Source organism: Oryctolagus cuniculus, chromosome 4 (genome assembly GCF_964237555.1).
Source record: "Oryctolagus cuniculus chromosome 4, mOryCun1.1, whole genome shotgun sequence".
NCBI lineage: Eukaryota > Metazoa > Chordata > Mammalia > Lagomorpha > Leporidae > Oryctolagus > Oryctolagus cuniculus.
Genome location: NC_091435.1, coordinates 143,529,992 through 143,550,379, shown reverse-complemented (window position 1 = coordinate 143,550,379; position 20,388 = coordinate 143,529,992). Strand labels below are relative to the sequence as shown.

Here is a 20,388-nt window from a genome sequence, read left to right as displayed (position 1 = left end):
AGATTGATTTGTGCTTTTTGTATAATTTTTGCCAATCTTAGGCATCAATGATATTCAGAAAAAGAAAACTTAAACTTTATTTTCTCTATCCTCTAATAGTTCTTATAACATCAGGGATTATTCAGTTTGGTAGTTTCCCTCCTGAAACCATCTTGGACAAGGACTTTCATGGGGTTAATTCTCTGATTATTTCCCTCTACGCCTATGGAAATTTGCTTTAGGATGAATTATCAGTAAGTCCTATTTTCTTAGGACATTAACCACCGCTTTATCAAATTTATTTATATCAAGTTATGCAGAGTAATTTTATGTTTGTTTGAAGATTCTGTTTCAGTAGCAATTTCTTCCTTTTTTTGTATTTGTGCTTCTTTCCGAAGTGGGTAAGCTAGACTACCCACTACAATTGAAAACTACAATTTACTAACTCTAGAATTGGTTTTCCAAGTACTTTCTGCTTCAATCTTTATTTAGAATTTCTGAGAAAAGCATTAAATGTCAATATGTATGAGATTCAATTAAATTAGCAATCACAGAGAAATTCATAGCTGTAAATACTTTATGTAAATCATAATTAAGTGAATTAAACATTCAAGTCAAAAAAAAAAAAGGAAAAATGGAAAAAAATAAAGATAAAAGCCCCAAATTCCTAAACTTTTATTAATTCAAGTGCTGATAAAATAGAAACCAACTGCTACCTTATTCTTCTAGATGGGCTCCTGGATTTGGACTGCTGTGGGATGCTATCTAGTAACAAGATCCAAGTACAGGGCGACGTCTCCACTGGTGGCCCAGGTATCTGAACTAGACTCAGCACAGAGGTACAGTTTTTCTACATGAATCTTGAAGAATACTTTACTACTAGCAATCAATCACACAGTATGAGCAGCTACATTTGAGCAACTTGATCCTTGTTAGTAATTAATAGTAAGCTGAACTATGCCAGAAATGACCTGTATGCACTTATGATACCTACATTAAAAATAAAGCTAAAACATACAAAAGTCAATAGGATATTAATCTCAGCAATTAAGTATAAGATTTTATATTTACAAACGTTTAGTATTTATATTTCGTTAAATTTTATCTACTATCTTCAATTTTAATTTATATTTGACAGATTAGGAGCTGACAAGGCAATATTTGTAATAAATGAGAGGAAAGTATACATAATTACATATACAATGATGTAACTTTGTAAAACAAAATATACTATATTTTATACATTAAAATATTTACAGTGGTAATAACTCCTTGAAGGCAAAAATTCCTCTTACTCATTTTTATAGCTCCATCTCAGAGAATAGTGCTGAAAACAACAAAGTGAGTAACATACTCATGTTTCCCAAAAAAAGGGTACCCAATCAAGCAAATATATGAAATTTTAATGTTCATATATGAAACATACAAAGACCTAAAGACCAAAGTAAATATTTACCTGGAATTTCCAGGGATAATCTCATTATTACAAAGTTAAGCCTGAGTCAAAAATCCAATTATAAAAAATGGAGTCTCCAAAATCACATTTGTACATAATACAATACTGAGACAAGTAAACTGCCTTATGTTGCTGCTTCATCATCATCATCAGCTGCAGAATAGATGGCCTGATTTCTCCTCTTAATTTTCTTTCTTTGTGCAGGTTCATGTTCATCACTCAGCCTCTTCAACGGCTCCTCTGTTAGGTCCTTGCTGTCCTCTGATTCCACAGCCCTATCAAGCTTCCCCTCTCCACCAGCTGGGGAACCCAGGGTATCATCAGAAGACACAACCATGGAACCTGGCAAGATCCTGACATCAGAGAAACTTGCAGACAAGTCAGAAGCTTGATCAGAAGGTTCTACAGGTGGTGTAGTGACGTTGCTATCTGCATTTACAATACTGTCCTCATCTTCATCTTCTTCGTCTAGCATTATCTCATCTGGATTAATAGACGACAGTGCAGATGTGTCCGTGTTGTATTCACTCCGGTCCTCTCCAGAGTCATCACTCTCTACATCATCCTGCTCTTCATATTCACCACACAAGTGATGTTCTTCCTTGGCCTTCTGAAGCCTGACATTAATGTCTGTGATGCCAAGTTGGGCACAAAATTCAGTAGTCTGAGGATTGATCCTATGAACCAGCTGCACTTGCATGTGTGGCTTGCTAGGGTCATAACAAGCAGCTGTTATGCTAAAATTACATGGAACTTTGAGGTCATAATTCAATTTTTCCAACACTTCTTTCATAGCTTCTTCTGTTGCACTATAATCCCACCTGGTAAAAGCCCAAAAGAGTATCTTTTTACATTCTGTCAAGCTCAGACAATAAATGATGCAATCTAACTATGGAGTCCAGATGCAAAGAAAAAAATAAATCAACTATCAAAGTTCCAATTAGAAAAATTATATTCAGCAGGACCACTCAGAAATAAAAACAATTCTTAGAAAAAGTCACCATTGACTCACACCCCAAAATAAGTATAATTATTTTAACATGTCAATCAAATCTTCACTACATTATAGTTTTATGCACATTTATTGACTCATAAACTTAGCTGGGTTGATGCTCAACAGTCCATGTTGTTATCTCCTTTAGATAGAAAACATAGTTTTCTGGACTACACCAGTCTATAAACGTTGAATTATTCTGATACTCTCTGAAAAATAATTCCCTTGATTAAAAATAAAAGTACTCAGTGCCTATTGGGGCCAGAGGCTTCAGCCATCCAGTCCTCCAGCCCTATGCTGGGTTTCCCCCTGACAGAATGGCCAGGGACTTGATTGTAGCAGGTAAAGCCACAGCCTGCAGTGCTGGCATCCCACATGGCCACCGATTCAAGACCCAGCTGCTCCACTTCTGATCCAACTCTCTGCTATGGCCTGGGAGGGCAGTAGAAGATGGTCCAAGCCCTGCACCCATGTCAGAGACCCTGAGGAAGCTCTTGGCTCCTGGCTTCAATCAGCGCAGCTCCAGCCATTTGGGGAGTGAACCAGTGAATGGACAACATCTCTCTTTCTCTCTGCCTCTCTAACTCTTTCCAGTAAATAAATAATCTTAAAGGAAAAAAAAAAAAAAAAAAAAAAAAAAAAGAACAGCCTGGGACTTGGTAAGAGGTATGCTGAATGCCCACATCCCAGCAAACATGGTCTCTTGCCTACTTCTTCCCCCTTTTGCAGACCATGACATGGTCAGTACCCACTGGATCCAGATCACAAAGATGGAGGAAATCTCAACCATCAAGTGCCACTGGCCAGTGGTCAAGCAACTGCACAACTCCATGATCAAGATCCCACTGCCCCATAGGATCCTGCATCACTAGCACAAGCCAACTTCCCCATGACGAGGTCTAGCAACTTCTAGGTGCAGGGCCCTCCCACACCAGGTCTTCCCAAAAATTTCCCCACCTCCCCTCAAAAAAACTGCAGGAGATAAAAACTACACAGAGGATCTAATTTATAGAAAGATGAAAGAGGCAAGACAAGCCTCAAATAAGGTTGGATGTACCTTGTATGCAGGCCGTTATTTTCAGGCATATTCCACAGGCTCCCGGTCACATTAATGAGATCATCAGTAGCCCTGAGAATAGTGAGCCACTCAACATCATACTCCAAGTAGTCAGGGGCACTGCGGTCATGTTCTATTTCTAATACCTACAGGAAAACAGCAGTCATTTTAAGAAACACACCCTTAATAGTTTTAATAATTTCAATATAATTTAATAAAATCAGAAAGAAATTCAAAATTAATTTGGAAACATTGCTGCAACTTAAATATTCCCAAAGGATTCTCAAAATAAAAAAATTACAAAAAGCACAGGTAAATTCTGAAAAACAAAAACAAAAACATTAATAATACAAATTTAATCCTTGGAAGAGTAAAACTATATTGCAAAGATATTTCATTTTCTTTTTTACCTGAAGGAAGTCTCTATGTGGTAAGCATTTGTCCAAGGCTAAAAATTTGGTTGATTTGGCTGTCTGTTCTTTATCCTTGGCCTAGACAATGTGAACAATGATTTAAGAAACAATGTTACAACACCACAGGTAATTTTCACAATGAGTAGGACAGAAACAGTATCTCTTACACACCTCTAAGTTGTGTGTCAAAGGAATGCATCTCCTTAACAGGTTGCTTCTAAACCCGCTTGTGCAGCAATGGGTAAGGCACTTAACCTCTCATGGCTTTAATTTCCTTACAGAACTCAGAGCAAAAACTAAGGATGATGATGAGGATGATAACATAGATGAAAGCACGTAACACACAAAGCAAGGAATTGACATAGCATTAAAGATGACAGAAGAACTTGAAGTAATCTGGCTGAGTAAAACTGTTCAATTTTGAGAAGAAACCACAGGAGAGAATCTCTGCAGCCCTGGATTGGGCAAGGATTTCCCAGCTACATCCCCAAGAGCAAATGTGATTTACCCACAGAAGGTAGCACTACCCAGCCACAAGAAGAATGAAATGCGGACACCTAACACAACATGGATGACTGTCAAAAACAAGCGGGTGAAAGAAATTAGATGGCGAGGATGACATATTATATGGTTCCCTCCATATGAGAGTTCATAAAAGGCAAATCTTTAGAGACACAAAGCAAATGAGGGGTCGCCTGGGGCTGAGGGTAGGAACAAGGTGAACTGCAAACAGGCACAAACAATCTTTTGGGGTGATGGACACGTCACGAAACTGGAATTATCACTGCACAACTGTGGAAATTTGCTAAAAATCAACTGAGTTACACACTTAAAACAGGTTAGGTTCATGACATACAAATTACACTCCAATATCACTATTTTCTTTTCAAAAGCAAACTGACAGAGAAGCAAGCATAGGGGAGAGATCACAAATACGAGTCCTACAGGAAGCAATAAAAAAGTGACTCACTGAGAATAGCAAGGCACAGGGAGGGAAAAAGACAAGGAAGCAGCCTGCGGAGACCCAAGTGTCAGTGCAGTTCTGGGGAGGTACTGAGCGAGGGGAGGACACAGATCACGGGCAGGTCTTAGCAACGAGGAAGCTCTGAGGAAATGTGATCGTTGGTGTTAGTGACAGGGCTGAAATATAACCCGAGCAAAGTTAGAGGCGGTTCAGAAGCCAAGAGAAAGGGATCACACCCATCATGAAGGCAGAAATGCAAGGGCCCGAGGCTGACATCAGAAGATGGAGTAGGGCAGGAGTGGAGAGCAGCAAATCAGATGTTTCATTAACATCCAAGAATGCGGCAAGTCCCGAGAGGCAGAACAGAGTAACAGAGAGGTGGCAAAGAAAAGGTGACTGCGTAAACAGATGACCTGGACTTTAACTGAGCAAAATCCCTGAGCAGCAGTGGCCCAAGGGAAAGTGAAGGCAGAAGCTTCTGCCCCCCAGACCATGAGAGAGAGTGCACAAGTCATCTACAACAGACAGGGCTTACAGGAGTACTTTGGGACAAAACTCCACACACTGTGTTTGAGGGCTGTTAAAGGGTTACCTCTAACACAGGAAAGTATTAGTTCAAGTAGGTTTGGTGAGGACTGCACATCTCATTCCATGCCTGAGAAAGCCAATGCCCACGAATCCATTAAAGACCCTCAGAAATCCTACAGATGTCTCCAAGGAGAAAGCTCTAACTTGTGCCCCACCCCATCTTAGCACCCTTCTATCAAGCTTGTTGTACTGTTTTGTAATTGCTTATCACTTCCTCCCACTGGATACTGAGCTACTCAAAAGGAGTTATCTTTTATCTCTATCTCCAGTTTTACAACTGTGTCAACTGTGCCTAGGCCATAGGTGTCCACTAAGTGCTTATCGGTCCCTACCTGATGCTGCATCAAGGCTGCGAACTTCACATGAAGGTGTGCAGAAAACCAGTACGCAGGCTTCAGGTGCTCTAGAAGCTCGGAAGCGGCAGGACTTCCTAACGTGTTATTTTCCACTTCTTGTCGGAAAAAAGACTTAGTCTTAAGAAGTTGCTTCTTATTTCCATAATGATATATACTTCTTGGCCAATCATGAGATAAGAATATATCTACAGGCTGCTTCAGCTTTAAAAAGAAAACAGAAAAAGAAAACTTAAAAGCATGTTAACTAAAGGCAACTCCCTCCCCCTTATCCCCATGACCACACAACCACTTACCCACTTAGGTCTCTAGATTTCTGGGTCATGCATTCTGAGGATACTTTGTTTAAGGGAGTCATACAAATACTTGGCTACTCATTCATCTAGACAAAGAAACAGCTTTCTGTCTCATAAATCATCCTTATTATCTGTGGTAAGGCAGGGCAACTGAGGCACACTTTGATTAGAATGCCAATCAGCCAAGGTCTTTAATATTGGGCTTTAAAATATGCGATAACTGGGGCCAGTGCTGTGGCACAGTGAGTTAACACCCTGGCCTGAAGTGCCGGCACCCCATATGGGCACCGGTTCGAGACCCCGCTGCTCCACTTCCAATCCAGCTCTCTGCTATGGCCTGGGAAAGCAGAAGATGGCCCAAGTCCTTGGGTCCCTGCACCCACGTGGGAGATCCGGAAGAAGCTCCCGGCTCCTGGCTTTGGATCAGCACAGCTCTGGCCATTGCGACCAATTCGGGATGAACAGCAGATGGAAGACCTCTCTCTCTGCCTCTCCTCTCTCTGTATTACTCTGATTTTCAAATGAATAAATAAATCTTTAAAAAAATATATGTGAAAACTAGTCTTCTTACCTCTTTAGTAAAGAAACGACTATCTTGAAAATCAAGAGGTATCAGATTTTATGAGACCTCTAATATTTATAAACCCAAAGATTTAGCAGAAAAAAATTTTTTAATCAGCTCACATAATAAACATTTCAAAAACATTGTTTACTATGCAATATTTAATGAGGCAGGCTTTAGCACAGCAGTTGACACTGCTTGGAATACCCACACCCCATATTGGAGGGCATATGGTCTAGTGGTTGAGTCTGCTGTAATATACCTGTTACATACCTGTTTTAATTTATAGACTTCAATATTTCTCACATGATATATACTCCTTATTGTAGATGGATTATAAGGGGGGCATTCAAAATGACCTTAAATTGAGAAAGAGAAAAAAAGCTGTATTTATTTCTCTAAACACTACATATGCAAATACAAACACACACTTCTCCAAAATTGACATTTGTCATTAGTGCTTTGGCTCTTAAAAATTTTATTAAAACAGTACCCTTAACAGACTGGTATTCTCTACTAATAATAGATCACAAACTATAAATCCAAATAATTGAGGGGTTATTTTAAAAATTAAATTATATTTAATTTTCAAATACACTATATATTCATATAGTTCAAAATTTTTAAGAGGTAAGTGTTTAACAAGCAGCTAGGAGGCTAGCTGGGATGTTCACACCCCATATCACAGTGCATAGGTTCAAGGGTTGCTCCACTCCTGGCTCTAGCTTCCTGCTAATGCGCACCCTGGGAGCCTATAGTTGGATCCCTACCACCCACATGGAACACTTGGATTCAGTTCCCAACTCTCAGGCATTTGGAGAGTGGACCAGAGGACTGGAGTTCTCTCCTCTTCCTCTCTGCCTGTCAAATAGGTAAAACAAATTAATTTAAAAAAATTTTTTAAGTTCATGGAAAAAAAGTGGAATTAAAGATTAAGCGTGTTGGTTTATTCTACTCTGTTTTTGAAGCAGTTTTTTATTAGATTCCACATATACATAAGATCTGTGTCTGGCTTATTTCACTCAGCATATTATCCTCCATGTTCATTCACATTGTCTCAAATGGCAAGATCTCCTTTTCAGAGACTGAATAATATTCACATAGACATATGTATTTCACACACTTAACATTGTTTCCATATTTCAGCTGTTAAATACACATACTGATGTGTATTCAGTATTATTTATTGTATAATAAAGTTCACTGTTCACCTGTCCTCAATCCCACTCCTTTCATCCTTCCCTCTTTTCACCAGATGAGTGCTACTCCCAATCTGGGGACTATCATCTACTTTATTATCACAGTATAATAAAGGCAGTATACTTTAATACATATTCTGGTTTTTTTTTTTTTTCACTTTACTTATCTTTGATATCTTTTCACATTAGTTAAAGATAGAGCTACTACTGCTTTCTAAAAAGTGGCTTCATAGCATTACATCATATAGTTAAATCAAAATATATTTAATTAGCCCTTACCTTGTGCTATATAAAGAAGGTTGAAATAAATAATTTACATACACCATTCTGCATTTGTGGAATCTATCTTATAGATAAATCCCTGGCAATGGAACTGCTGGGTCAGTTTTTTTACCATTTCCAGATATATATTACTAATTGTCTTCTAGAGAGTACTTCTAATTTGTACCCACACCTGCCACATAGAAGTCTATTTTTGCATTTCCATGCCAACAGTTTAGATCATGAAGAACAGAGCAGCAGGGAACGGACTTGTGGGTTAAGTTACATTCAGGATGCAAATTTCAGCAACCAACTTAAGAAATTTTTTTAAATCAATGTGACTGCAAGCTATTCTTTCAACTTTAAAACCAAGACAGTTCATCCAGATGGAGTAGAATGAACAAGCACATTGCGGTATACTTATGCAATAGAATATTATGCAGGAGTAAACACACTAGAGTTAGAGTCACATGTATCAACATGGATTTCAAAAACATGTTAAACAAAGCAGCAAGTTGCAGAAATAGGATACTTAGAAAGCTTAAATCTCATTGTACAATACATTGTTTAAAGGGCCTACATGTGACGGAATGATATAAAATAGGTGAATGATAAACACTAAATTCAGAATAGCAGCTGCCTGGGAAGGAGAAGCAGAAAAGAAAGGAGAACGGGACTGAGGGCAAATTAAACAAGGAATTTCAATTTTATCTGTACTTCTTTACTTCTTCTAAGTCAAAATTAAAAACAGAATCCTAACACTTGATAAAACTAGATGGTGGGTAGAACACAGACATACATTACAATGTTCTCTATATTTTTATATGTATAAAATATTCTGTAATAAAAAATTAACAGTCCACAGGATAGATCACTGAAAAAGTCAAACTACATATTATGCCTGTTACTCTGGAGCATGAGAGTTCTCAAACTTAAAAAATAATCCTCAAAACAATACCTTTTCGATAGTCATGAGATTTGAAGATCCCCGAGATTCCGCCAATCCTCACGCCTCGGTATTTCACCACACCAGCCAAACCTGAAAAATTGCATGCGCCATGAAACAAAATTATTATAGGCAAAAGCAATCTCTTTACTAACTGAATAAACCGATTAGAGGTCTGGATCCCCATGCAGTCCTAAAATTATCTGAAGATTAAGCATCATGATGAAGTTACTATTATATTAACAATACCAAAAACACATAAAGTAGACCAGGAAGAGGAGGCCTGAATGCAGATCAGCCGAGAGCCCAGGTAGATACTGGAAGGAACAAATGAAATCAAACATTGAAAGGGAAACAGACATAATTTGGCATCTAACTGAATATGGAGCTGAAGCAATGGGAGGGGGAGAGATGAGGGAAATGTCCTGAAATGGATTTACACACAAGAAATCTGAATGGCAACAGATATAAGGCATACCGAACTTGTATTTTCTACAATTCTTTTCTCATTATCCTGTGACGATTTCATCTTTTCACAACCCTACACTTGTCAGACAGTAATGAATCAGTAGTGAAACAGAGGAACCAGATTTCAAAAGTTATTTCATATTGGAAAAAATCTATAAATGGTTCTAGAAAATATAAACATTTAAATAAAAAAGATGAAAGGACTGAGTAGCTTGAAGGAACTGAATTGAAATGGAAGTCTAATCAGGTCTGTAAATCCAAACGCAGATTGTAGGAAATGCAAAGGGTAAAAGCACATTTTAAACAACAGGAGTCCAATCGGCTAAATTCAAAATGCAGGAAATTACACAGGACGAATTTCCCATTTTCTTCAGCAAACAAATGTTGTGAAACAGCCCAAGATATTTCAGAGTGCTGACAATCAGATGAAATGTGTGGACCTTGTCTGGATCCTGTGTGACCCATCAATTGCAAATGCAGGCATCTTTGTAACAAAGTAATTTGAACATGAAGAAGACAGTAGGTAAAAGGAATTACCTGCTATTTTCCTTATTATAGTACTACAGTTGTAATTTTAAACATCTTTATCACTTCAAGATATTTTACAGGTGAAATAAGCTCACGGCTAGGATTTGCTTCAGACTACTCCAGTCATCTGCCACCAAAAATCTAAGGGGGTGTAGGCTGAAAATAAGTATGCAGAATCTAACAGTAACTGAAGTTGCCTGACATGTAGATTCAGTATACCATCATCCAGTGTAGGCTTAACAGTGAATTTCCTTTATAAAAATCTAAGGGTTTTTTAAAAATTCATTACAAAAATAAAAAATAGTGTGTAATGTCTTTGAAGTTATATTAATTACTGTTTAAAACACTAGATGAAACACAGACCTATTTTCACAATTAAGCATTTAATAATTAACTACTTTAATTCAGTGTCCATGATTAACAACATTCCCAAATCCTGAAGGCACTTTCATCATTTCATAAAAACAAAAAACAGCCCAGGAACACTTACCTAAGTAGTAAATGTTTGGTGCCACCCAGCCTCCATAGGGTAACTCCTGCAGATGATTTGAGGCTTCATGGTTTCCCCCAATGAAGATTGTGAGAACTGGGGCCTTTTTCTCTCCAGAGTAATACCTAGAACATAGAGGCAAGGTTTTCTGTTACCACAGGTAGGCGTTGCAGAAAAGCAAAGACAGGTCCAGAAGAAAAAGCTGAGCGGACTTAAAAAAAAAAAAAAAAAAAAATGAGGAGGAGCTTAAAAGCTCGTTCTAAACTTATTGCCCGGTATCCATTCATTTGTGTCCTTAGGAGCGGGGAGCTGCCGCTGTGGGTTTAGAGCTTTGTCAAGTTCATTGCCACAACCTGAGTTTCCACAGCTAGGACTGGTACACAGCATGCGTCCCGTAACAACTCCTGGATTATCCCACGGTCCTCTGGAGTACAGGGCACAAGTGTGTCCTCCTCCAAGGCTGCCCTCAGCCGCGACCCCTTGGGAAACAGGTAAGACAGGTGTATGGAAAGAAGGAGGGTGACATCTCAGCGCCACGTCCTAGAAACACCGAGTGAACAAAGACGGGGACCCAGGGAGACAGGGGATTCGAACCCAGTGCCAGCTCTCCGCCAGCCGCCCGCCCCCGGCTGGTCACACCCTGCACCGCCGGGCCGCGCCCCTCACCTGTAGAAGGTCTGCATGTGACGGTACTTGGGCGGCACGGCCATGCAGCGCAGGTCGGCCTCGTTGCGCACCGCCTGGAAGTCGCCGCAGCACAGGAGGAGGTCGATGGGCCCCGGGCCACGCCGCTCCGCCAGCGCCAGCGTCTCGTAGATCTTGTCCAGCTCGCCATGGCAGCAGCCGGCCACAGCCACCCGCATCCTGCCTGCCCGAAGCGGGGAGCGCCGTCCGCGGCGCCCAGGCCCGACTGCGAGGACGCACACACTGCCCGCTCGGCTCCCGCCAACATGAACCGGGCAGCTGCCGCGTTTTGACTCCTGCAATAGAATTCACTTCCGGTTTCCACATCTCGCGAGAGAGGGATCGGGAAGGGCAGGGCTCACACCGGGATCCCAGGGCGCTCTCAGGCTAAACCCCGTGCTTTGTCTTCCCGGGCCGGTCCTGAGGACCCAGCGCTCGGACCGATGATAAAATTTGAAGCCGGAAGAGTAAATAAAATCTTCAGAAGTAGGAACTTAGTTTGATAAAATCAAGGTAAACAGGTGAGCAGGCACGACTGGTGAATTTCCTAGAGCAAGCCTCGCCCGGCAGATACTGTTGCCTGAAAGTGCATCAGAAATTAAAGATCTTTTTAAAAGACCCTCAAAAATAATAAAATTCACTTTTAAACTCCGCCCCCACCCCGCCTTAGTGCTTCTAAATTAAGCCTTTTTTTTTTTTAAGGGGCCGGAGGCGCTTCACTTTCCTGCCCGATACTCATTTGCCTACCTAGAATGAAAGTTCAAGGAAAGCAGGTGCACGTCTCAAACTTTCTGAGACAAAAGGACCCAACTGCTAAGTGAAGACTGAGTGGCCAAGACGGACCAAGCAAACGATGAAAATACCTTTGGGAAATTTAATGAAGAAAAGATAATCGAATTAAGGTAATACAGAGAATAATTTTAAAAAAACATGTTTTAAAAACTAGATAAACAATATTCTAGGAACGAAGAACTGAAATTAATTGGACATGAAGCAAGACATGTAAACATAACAGTGACAATAGGAGACACTGGAAAAGTTGGAAAAGATATAAAGACGTGGTGCCAAGTGATTTTTGAGCAAATTCTTTCAAATTTATAAGCTATTGTTATTGTGATATTCAAATTGATCAAGAGGATAGAAAAAATGGAAATTGATGTTTCTAATTAGTTTTTTTTTGTTGTTGTTGTTTAGTTTTGACAGGCAGAGTGGACAGTGAGAGAGAGAGAGAGAGAGAGAGGTCTTCCTTTGCCGTTGGTTCACCCCTCCAACGGCTGCCGCAGCCAGCGCACCGCGCTGATCCAAAGCCAGGAGCCAGGTGCTTCTCCTGGTCTCCCATGGGGTGCAGGGCCCAAGCACTTGGGCCATCCTCCACTGCACTCCCGGGCCATAGCAGAGAGCTGGCCTGGAAGAGGAGCAACCGGGACAGAATCCAGCGCCCTGATGGGGACTAGAACCCAGGGTGTCGGCACACTGCAGGTGGAGGATTAGCCTGTTGAGCCATGGCGCCAGCCCACAACATTGTTAAATTTGACTTTTTCCATTTCAGTTTTAATTTATAGGAATTGTTTTCTCCTGGATTCTTTTCTCTGGATAAAAATTAATTGATCTATAATACAAAGTAACAAATCAAATCTTAAGTGCACAGTTTGATGCATTTTTACATGTATAATCATCCATAAAACTCCATTCCTGGGGCCAGCGCTGTGGCGCAGTGAGTTAACACCCTGGCCTGAATCACCAGCATCCCATAAGGGTGCCAGTTTGACACCCGGCTGCTCCACTTCCAATCTAGCTCTCTGCTATGGCCTGGGAAAGCAGTAGAAGATGGCCCAAGTCCTTGGGCTCCTGCACCCACGTGGGAGACCTGGAAGAAGCTCCTGGCTCCTGGCTTCAGATCTGTACTGCTCCGGCCATTGTGGCCATCTGGGGAGTGAACCAGTGGATGGAAGACCTGTCTCTCTCTCTCTCCTCTCTGCCTTTCTTCTCTCTGTATAACTTAATATATAGTAGTTTAGGAAGGCCATGCTGATAGGTGGCCTATTGAACAGAAGGGGCCAGTGCTGTGGGGTATCTGGTAAAGCTGCCACCTGCAGTGCTGGCATCCTATATGAGTGCCGGTTTGAGTCCTGGCTGCTCCACTTCCGATCCAGCTCTTTGCTGTGGCCTGGAAAAGCAGTGGAGGATGGCCCAAATCCTTGGGAACCCTGCACCCATGTGGGAGACCTGGAAGAAGCTCCTGGCTCCTGGCTTTGGATTGGTGCAGCTCCAGCCACTGCAGGAATTTGGGGAGTGAACCAGCGGATAGAAGACCTCTCTTTCTCTCTCTTTCTCTGCCTCTCCTCTCTCTGTGTAATTCTGCCTTTCAAATAAATAAATAAATCTTTAAAAAAAAAAAACTTTATGAAATAAGGGGGTGAGCGATGGAAATATCCAGATATTGAGTTTTTAAGTTAATTTATAAATTAAGTATTAAAACAATAGGGGCCGGCGCCGTGGCTCACTAGGCTAATCCTCCGCCTGCGGCGCCAGCACCCCGGGTTCTAGTCCCGGTCAGGGCGCCGGATTCTGTCCCGGTTGCCCCTCTTCCAGGCCAGCTCTCTGAGGTGGCCCGGGAAGGCAATGGAGGATGGCCCAAGTGCTTGGGCCCTGCACCCGCATGGGAGACCAGGAGGAAGCACCTGACTCCTGGCTTCGGATCAGCGCAGTGCGCCGGCCGCAGCTCGCTGGCTGCAGCGGCCATTGCGAGGTGAACCAGCAGAAAAGGAGGACCTTTCTCTCTGTCTCTCTCTCTCTCACTGTCCACTCTGCCTGTCCAAAACAAACAAACAAACAAACAAAAACAAAACAAAACACAAAAACGAAAAGAAAACCACAATAGGAAAAATATTCATTCTTGCTACCTGTAGTCTTATGATCAAAGTGATTCTGGCTCCTACAACCACCTGGTGGCAGCACAGGCTCTACGGGAAAACTTTTGAGATGCCAACAGGTCCGTGGTGCTAAACTGTAAAACTGAAATTATAAGGTGGTAAATGTCATTGATGGTAAGAGTTCTGTGCTACCTCTCATCTCTGAACATTATTTTTTTTTTTTTAAATTTTTTGACAGGTAGAGTGGACAGTGAGAGAGAGAGACAGAGAGAAAGGTCTTCCTTTGCCGTTGGTTCACCCTCCAATGGCCGCCACAGCTGGCGCGCTGCGGCCGGCACACCGCGCTGATCCGATGGCAGGAGCCAGGAGCTTTTCCTGGTCTCCCATGGGGTGCAGGGCCCAAGCACCTGGGCCATCCTCCACTGCACTTCCTGGCCACAGCAGAGGGCTGGCCTGGAAGAGGGGCAACCGGGACAGAATCCGGCGCCCCGACCGGGACTAGAACCCGGTGTGCCGGCGCCGCTAGGCGGAGGATTAGCCTAGTGAGCCGCGGCGCCGGCCTCATCTCTGAACATTAAACTTATCAGACCCCCCACACACTCTTACTGATTTCTTTCTTTCTTTCTTTCTTTCTTTCTTTCTTTCTTTCTTTCTTTCTTTCTTTCTTTCTTTCTTTCTTTCTTTCTTTCTTTCTTTCTTTCTTTCTTTCTTTCTTTCTTTCTTTCTTTCTTTCTTTCTTTCTTTCTTTCTTTCGACAGGCAGAGTGGAGAGTGAGAGACAGACAGAGAGAAAGGTCTTCCTTTTGCCGTTGGTTCACCCCCCAATGGCTGTGGCCGGCGCACTGCACTGATCTGAAGGCAGGAGCCAGGTACTTCTCCTGGTCTCCCATGGGGTGCAGGGCCCAAGGACTTGGGCCATCCTCCACTGCACTCCCGGGCCATAGCAGAGAGCTGGTCTGGAAGAGAGGCAACCGGGACAGAATCCGGTGCCCCGACCGGGACTAGAACCTGGTGTGCTGGCGCCGCAAGGCGGAGGAGGATCAGCCTATTGAGCCACGGCACCATTCACAATGGTTTCTAATAAAACAATTTTTAAACATCCACTTCTGCTTTGTACACACACATATTTTTACCCTCTATACACCTGATGGATCACTGACATATTTCCCATTGCAAAGCCCTGCACTTTCCTTAGCTGACTGGTTGCTTAGATGTTTGCTCAACAGTCCCAGTTGTTAGAGTCCTGTTAGGCCCATGGGAATTCTGGAAGATCAGGAAAAGACTCTGGACCAAAGAACCCTGTGCCAAAGTTGAGTCAGCCTCTTACTCCCCAACCAACTTTAAACAAATTAGTGAACTCTCACAGTCTCATGTTGATTCCTATCTGCTGAGAGCAGCAGCCACACCTTTATTCCATTTTAACACCCTCGTGCAGTGTGCACAATCAACCTGCAGTTAGTATCTGTTGCGCTGTACTTGTCTCCTCTACACCACTGTTAGTCCATGTTCTCTTTCTCTCTGAAACATTTCCTCTACTTTCTAATCTTTTTAAAGATTCTTTGAAGTTCCTTTTGGGACCATTCAGTTTTTGGTTTACACCCATCTTTCTACATGTTAAGCTTTTTTGTTTTATTTTTGTCTAGGTATGTTTGCTTTGTTTATTTGACAGGTAGAGTCACAGACAGTGAGAGAGAGAGAAAGGTCTTCCTTTTCCGTTGGTTCACCCCCCAATGGCCGCTACACCAATCCGAAGCCAGGAACCAGGTGCTTCCTCCTGGTCTCCCATGTGGGTGCAGGGGCCCAAGCACCTGGGCCATCCTCCACTGCACTCCTAGGCCATAGCAGAGAGCTGGACTGGAAGAGAAGCAACCGGGACTAGAATCCGGCTCCCATATGGGATGCCAGTGCTGCAGGTGGAGGATCAACCTAGTGCGCCACAGCGCCGGCCCCTAGGCATGTTTCTATTTTTTAAAAAATGGCTTTGTTTCTCATTCTGGCAATTCTACATTTCCATATATTTCCTTATATGCTTTTAAGATTTCTTTTTAGCTTACTTACTTCTTATTCCGTTTTTCAATCGTTATTATAATTATTGGAAATGAAACTGCCCCAAGACAGGTACAAGTTTCTGTGTACAGAAAAGTCAGTATGGATATTTCCCTGTCCTCAGAACAGTGCCAAAATCAATGTTTTGTTTTTATTATATGGAGGCTAAATAAAAATTCGTTCTTATTCCCACCCCAATTTCTACTCATTTCTTACATTCAAAGAGCGAACCTAAAATTATTTAGTAGCAGAAGTTGAGCTAGCTAGGCTAATCCTCCACCTGTGGCGCTGGCACACCGGGTTCTAGTCCCGGTCGGGGCACCGGATTCTGTCCCAGTTGCTCCTCTTCCAGGCCAGCTCTCTGCTGTGGCCCGGGAAGGCAGTGGAGGATGGCCCAAGTCCTTGGGCCCTGCACCCCCATGGGAGACCAGGAGGAAACACCTGACTCCTGGCTTCGTATAGGCACAGCACGCTGGCTACAGCGCACCGGCCATAGTGGCCACTTGGGGAGTGAACCAACGGAAGGAAGACCTCTCTCTCTCTCTCTCTCTCTCTCTCTCATTGTCTAACTCTGCCTGTAAAAAAAATAAAGTTGAGCTAGAAGCAAAATTCCTGATTCTGGAGCCAGCACTGTGGCATAGTGGGTAAAGCCTCTGCCTGTAGTGCTAGCATCCCATATGTGTGCCGGTTCAAGTCCCAGCTGCTCCACTTCCAATCCAGCTTCCTGCTAATGGGGCTGGGAAAGCAGTGGAAGATGGCCCAAGTGCTTGGGCCCCTGTTACCCACATGGGAGACCTAGAAGAGCTCCTGTCCCTTCTCTCTCTCTCTCTCTCTAACTCTGACTTTCAAAATAAATAAGTAAATTTCTTTAAAAAAAATTCCCGATTCTGCAAGCTTAGAAGTTTGCTATTCAGTGCTTCCTTCTGGTCAAATGGTCATGTCACTCTTCTGAAAGTAAAACAGGAAAGCCCAGGAGGCAGAGGTGTGGATGCCCCAAGTCACATTCTCTAGTCCCCCTCCCCTCTGATTTTGGCTACAACTGTAGTGAAAGTTTTGCATAAACTCATATTTATGCTGCCTGACTCTGCCACCTAAAGAACAAACCCATTTTCTACAACAAGCTAAGTCGTCCCAGTTCTTGTACAAAAACCATCCAGAAGGGCAGGGACTTCACAGCCCTGGAGAAATCCTTAACGGGGATGGGAGTGGTAGACAAAGGCTCCAGCCTCAAGATGGGAATCCCAGGGGGTCTTCTGTATGTCTCTCAGGGATGGTCCAGTAACAGACACTCACACTTTTGCTTCTTTTCTCACTCTCCCTGACCCACCAATTTTGTTCCCTGGAAGAACTTCCTAAATAACATGTACACACATCTTTGTCCCAGGCTCAAGGTAAGCGCCAAATCTACTCAAACATGTAATAAGTGACTGTGCTAGGAACTGAGATAAAAGACCAGGAAGATCCCATTCCTAGTGCCTGTCCTGAAATGTATAATGAAGTAAACAATCACACACATACACACAAAATCCCTGCAAATTACAGTATACAGTTGGGGGTGCTATGTTAGTGGTAAGAACAAAGGGATGCATGAAGGCATGGGGAGGGGGTCACCTAAACCTATATTCAGGGGAGGGTCTTCCTGGAAGATGTATTGCTTTTATTAATGGATGGCATGTGCATAAAACAACTATGATTGTATCATATAAATGTCAACTGAAAATGTGATAGGTACCGCTGGGATGCTGTGTGTAAGGATTCAGCTCCACCCCATTGTGTATACAGTATGTGACATGATTTTAGGTAGTGCATGGATGGACATTTCAACTTTTTTTGTAGTTATCTATGTTAATGTTCCCTAGATTAAAAATTAGGAGCACAACCCATTTGATTTCATGAGTATTCTCATTGAGGATGAGTATAAAATCTTTTTTATGAGTTGACATTGGCTTTAAAGAAAAATACCGAGTGAATGATAACACCCAACAATAGCATAAGTGGTCTGCAGATTAATGAAGCTTGGGAAATACTATGGTAGTAGAGGAATATCTAAAATGAAATTCCTGCCTCCCAGGAACTCAACAGTGTGCTAAGTAACACAGACTCCTCCTAAACAAGGGTGATATGTGCGACCACAAATTTAGAATCCAAGTACAGGAGAAAGATAGCAAAACAGTGAGGAACAAAGTGGAAGAGAAGCTATCAGCCACAAGACCCATTGTAGAACTCTGGCTCTAATGGGGTGGGGGAGGAAGGAACAGCCTGCATTATAGAATGGCTAAAGAAATGGAAGGAAGAGAGTAATGTAACAGGATCATTGAAACCATCCTGTGAAAACCTCACTGGCAGAGAGCAACACCAAGGTGAAACCTGCCCATCAAGTCAAGGTCGGTGTTGTGCGCACACACACACACAACTGGAATATGAGCAGAATTAATCAGAACATATAACTAGAAGCATGTGTTTATTTGGCTTCACTTATCAGAGCGTATCAGGATGAAATACTAAGATAGTTGCCCCATTGTTTCCCCACCTAGAGACTGGGAAAATGTTAGCACATAATGCTGCATAATGCTTTCTACATTCAACCGAAACACATGGTTAACTTGCCGAGGTATGCAGCCAGCTGATAAGCCAAGGCAAGGACTACACCCAGGCGGTCTGGTCTGGAGTACCTATTCTTAACACTACCCCAGAATAAATGGGTCGAGCACGCAACGTTAAAGCAGGTCACACTTTGGTGCGCTGCAGTGTGAAACAATTACTCTCGGTGGCAGAAGATTTGGTTCTGAGATCGCGCCTCCTCCGCCTGTAGAGATAATAACCGCGCGGGGAGTTTGTTGCAAAGAGAGGGATAATGAATGTGCACGTGAACTTCAAACTATGAGCGTGGTTCCTCCTACTAGCTTCTCGGAACAGAAACACTCGTAACCCTGGACTGCAATTTATCAGTCGGTGGAGCCTGTAGCGGCAGAGCGAGACTCCGCCCCCGAGGCCCCGCCCACCGCGCGAGGCAGGTGGGGCCAACGGGTCTTCCCTGCGCATGCGGGAAGTGCCGCCGGCTCCCACCTCTAACCCAGAAGGAGAGTAGCTGGTGTTTCTGAGAGGACGATTCGCAAGGAGGGCCGTGGCGCGCTCCCCTTTGCTCTCCTTTGTGCGGGTCCTTCCCGTGCTCGAGCGGCGTCCAGAGCGTGGCCCAGTCTTGTGTACCTTGCCTGACTTTCGGCAGAGGTGCCTTTGGCGGCCAACAGTTGGCTGTCGAAAGTGCCGGCCCCCGTGCCGGCGCCGGCAGCAGCCGGGTGGGAAGGCTCAAGATGGCGTGCCTGTTAGAGACCCCAATCCGCATGAGCGTCCTCTCGGTGAGTGAGTGAGCCGCTGCGGCCGCCCGCCCGGGAGTCCCGGCCCAGCCCAGCCCGTAGCATTCTTCCGAGCGTGGTGTGGATCCCGGGCACCACCCCCTGGGGTGGCCTCCTGCTCAGCCTTCGGCCGGGGAGTGACGGAGGGGTGGGCGGATGGGGTCGACAGGACCCCGGCCGAGCCGGAGACGTCTCCAACTCTGGGAGCTCGCTCCAGCGCACGTTCCCTGGACAGCGGCCGGCAAGTGGGCTGCTGGGGAGTGCGGGCAGCTGGCTCAGCGGCGCGGCCGGAGCTTCGGCAGGCGTATCGCTGGACGCTCGTTTTAGCGGTGTGGCTTCTGTGGGGCCGAGCGCTCTGCCCTGCGAGGCGCTGGGTTTGCCGCCGGCCTGGGGACGAGCGCCTACTCGGCTCCCTGGGGCTTTGGGCGGGAGAGGTGCAGGCTTTTAGGGCCCCACAGTCTCGGGCCAGGTCGGTGTGGCTTTTTATCGCGTCCCACACCCGGGCACCTGCTGGGGCTGCTCGCATCTTGGCAGTTGTGGGTTTTCTATTAGCTGCAACTCTTGCTAGCGTTCCGTGGTTATTTAAGCTCCCTTTCTCCGCTCGGCTCTGGAGGCGAGGGCTCTGAGACTAAGTTCCCTGCGCTTGTATTCCTTTCTCCTTTAAGGGGAGTCAAACGTTGAAGGAGATAAGATTTCCCCATTTTTGAGAGAAGGGAACGCATCGACATGCCAGGAAGTCGCATTTTTTTTTTCTGAAGTAAAACAGATAACTTTTATCTTTCACTATGTTACAGGCTGTTCTTGAAAGAACCAGGACTAGGAGTGACAGTCTTTGGTAGATAACCTCGAAGCATTTTGCAACATGTTTCAGTGGTCCAA

The 20,388-nt window shown here is 43.7% G+C and overlaps 2 protein-coding genes across 14 annotated transcripts in view; one reads left to right on the top strand and one right to left on the bottom strand.

Moving 5' to 3' along the window:
* Window positions 1-432: 432 nt before the first annotated feature.
* DBR1 (debranching RNA lariats 1) lies at window positions 433-11,559 on the bottom strand. The gene is made up of 8 exons (XM_008266223.4): window positions 11,221-11,559; window positions 10,555-10,679; window positions 9,081-9,161; window positions 6,936-7,021; window positions 5,784-6,008; window positions 3,897-3,977; window positions 3,487-3,632; window positions 433-2,256 (listed from the first exon to the last, which is right to left on the bottom strand). Exons 1-8 carry the CDS (start codon window positions 11,415-11,417, stop codon window positions 1,560-1,562), a joined length of 1,638 nt encoding a protein of 545 aa, XP_008264445.1. The 5' UTR covers window positions 11,418-11,559; the 3' UTR covers window positions 433-1,559.
* Window positions 11,560-11,568: 9 nt separating this feature from the next.
* ARMC8 (armadillo repeat containing 8) overlaps window positions 11,569-20,388 on the top strand; it is a 121,201-nt gene continuing 112,381 nt past the window's right edge. For 4 of the 13 annotated variants that reach the window (XM_002716507.5, XM_008266227.4, XM_008266225.4 and 1 more), the window contains exon 1: window positions 19,197-19,512. In XM_002716507.5, the coding sequence (XP_002716553.1) occupies window positions 19,468-19,512 (45 nt within the window). In that variant the 5' untranslated portion in view covers window positions 19,197-19,467. Of the gene's footprint in view, window positions 11,760-11,940; window positions 12,141-19,196; window positions 19,513-20,388 lie in introns of those variants that run through there. The other 9 variants (XM_070072762.1, XM_070072760.1, XM_070072758.1 and 6 more) reach the window with 5 other exon arrangements.

Coding starts and splice junctions, on each gene's coding strand:
- DBR1 (XM_008266223.4), bottom strand. CDS start 11,417: ATGCGGGTGGCTGTGGCCGGCTGCTGCCATGGCGAGCTGGACAAGATC. Junction 3,633..3,896: donor CACATAGAGACTTCCTTCAG/GTAAAAAAGAAA, acceptor GTTTTCCTGTAG/GTATTAGAAATAGAACATGA. Junction 2,257..3,486: donor AATAACGGCCTGCATACAAG/GTACATCCAACC, acceptor GGCTTTTACCAG/GTGGGATTATAGTGCAACAG.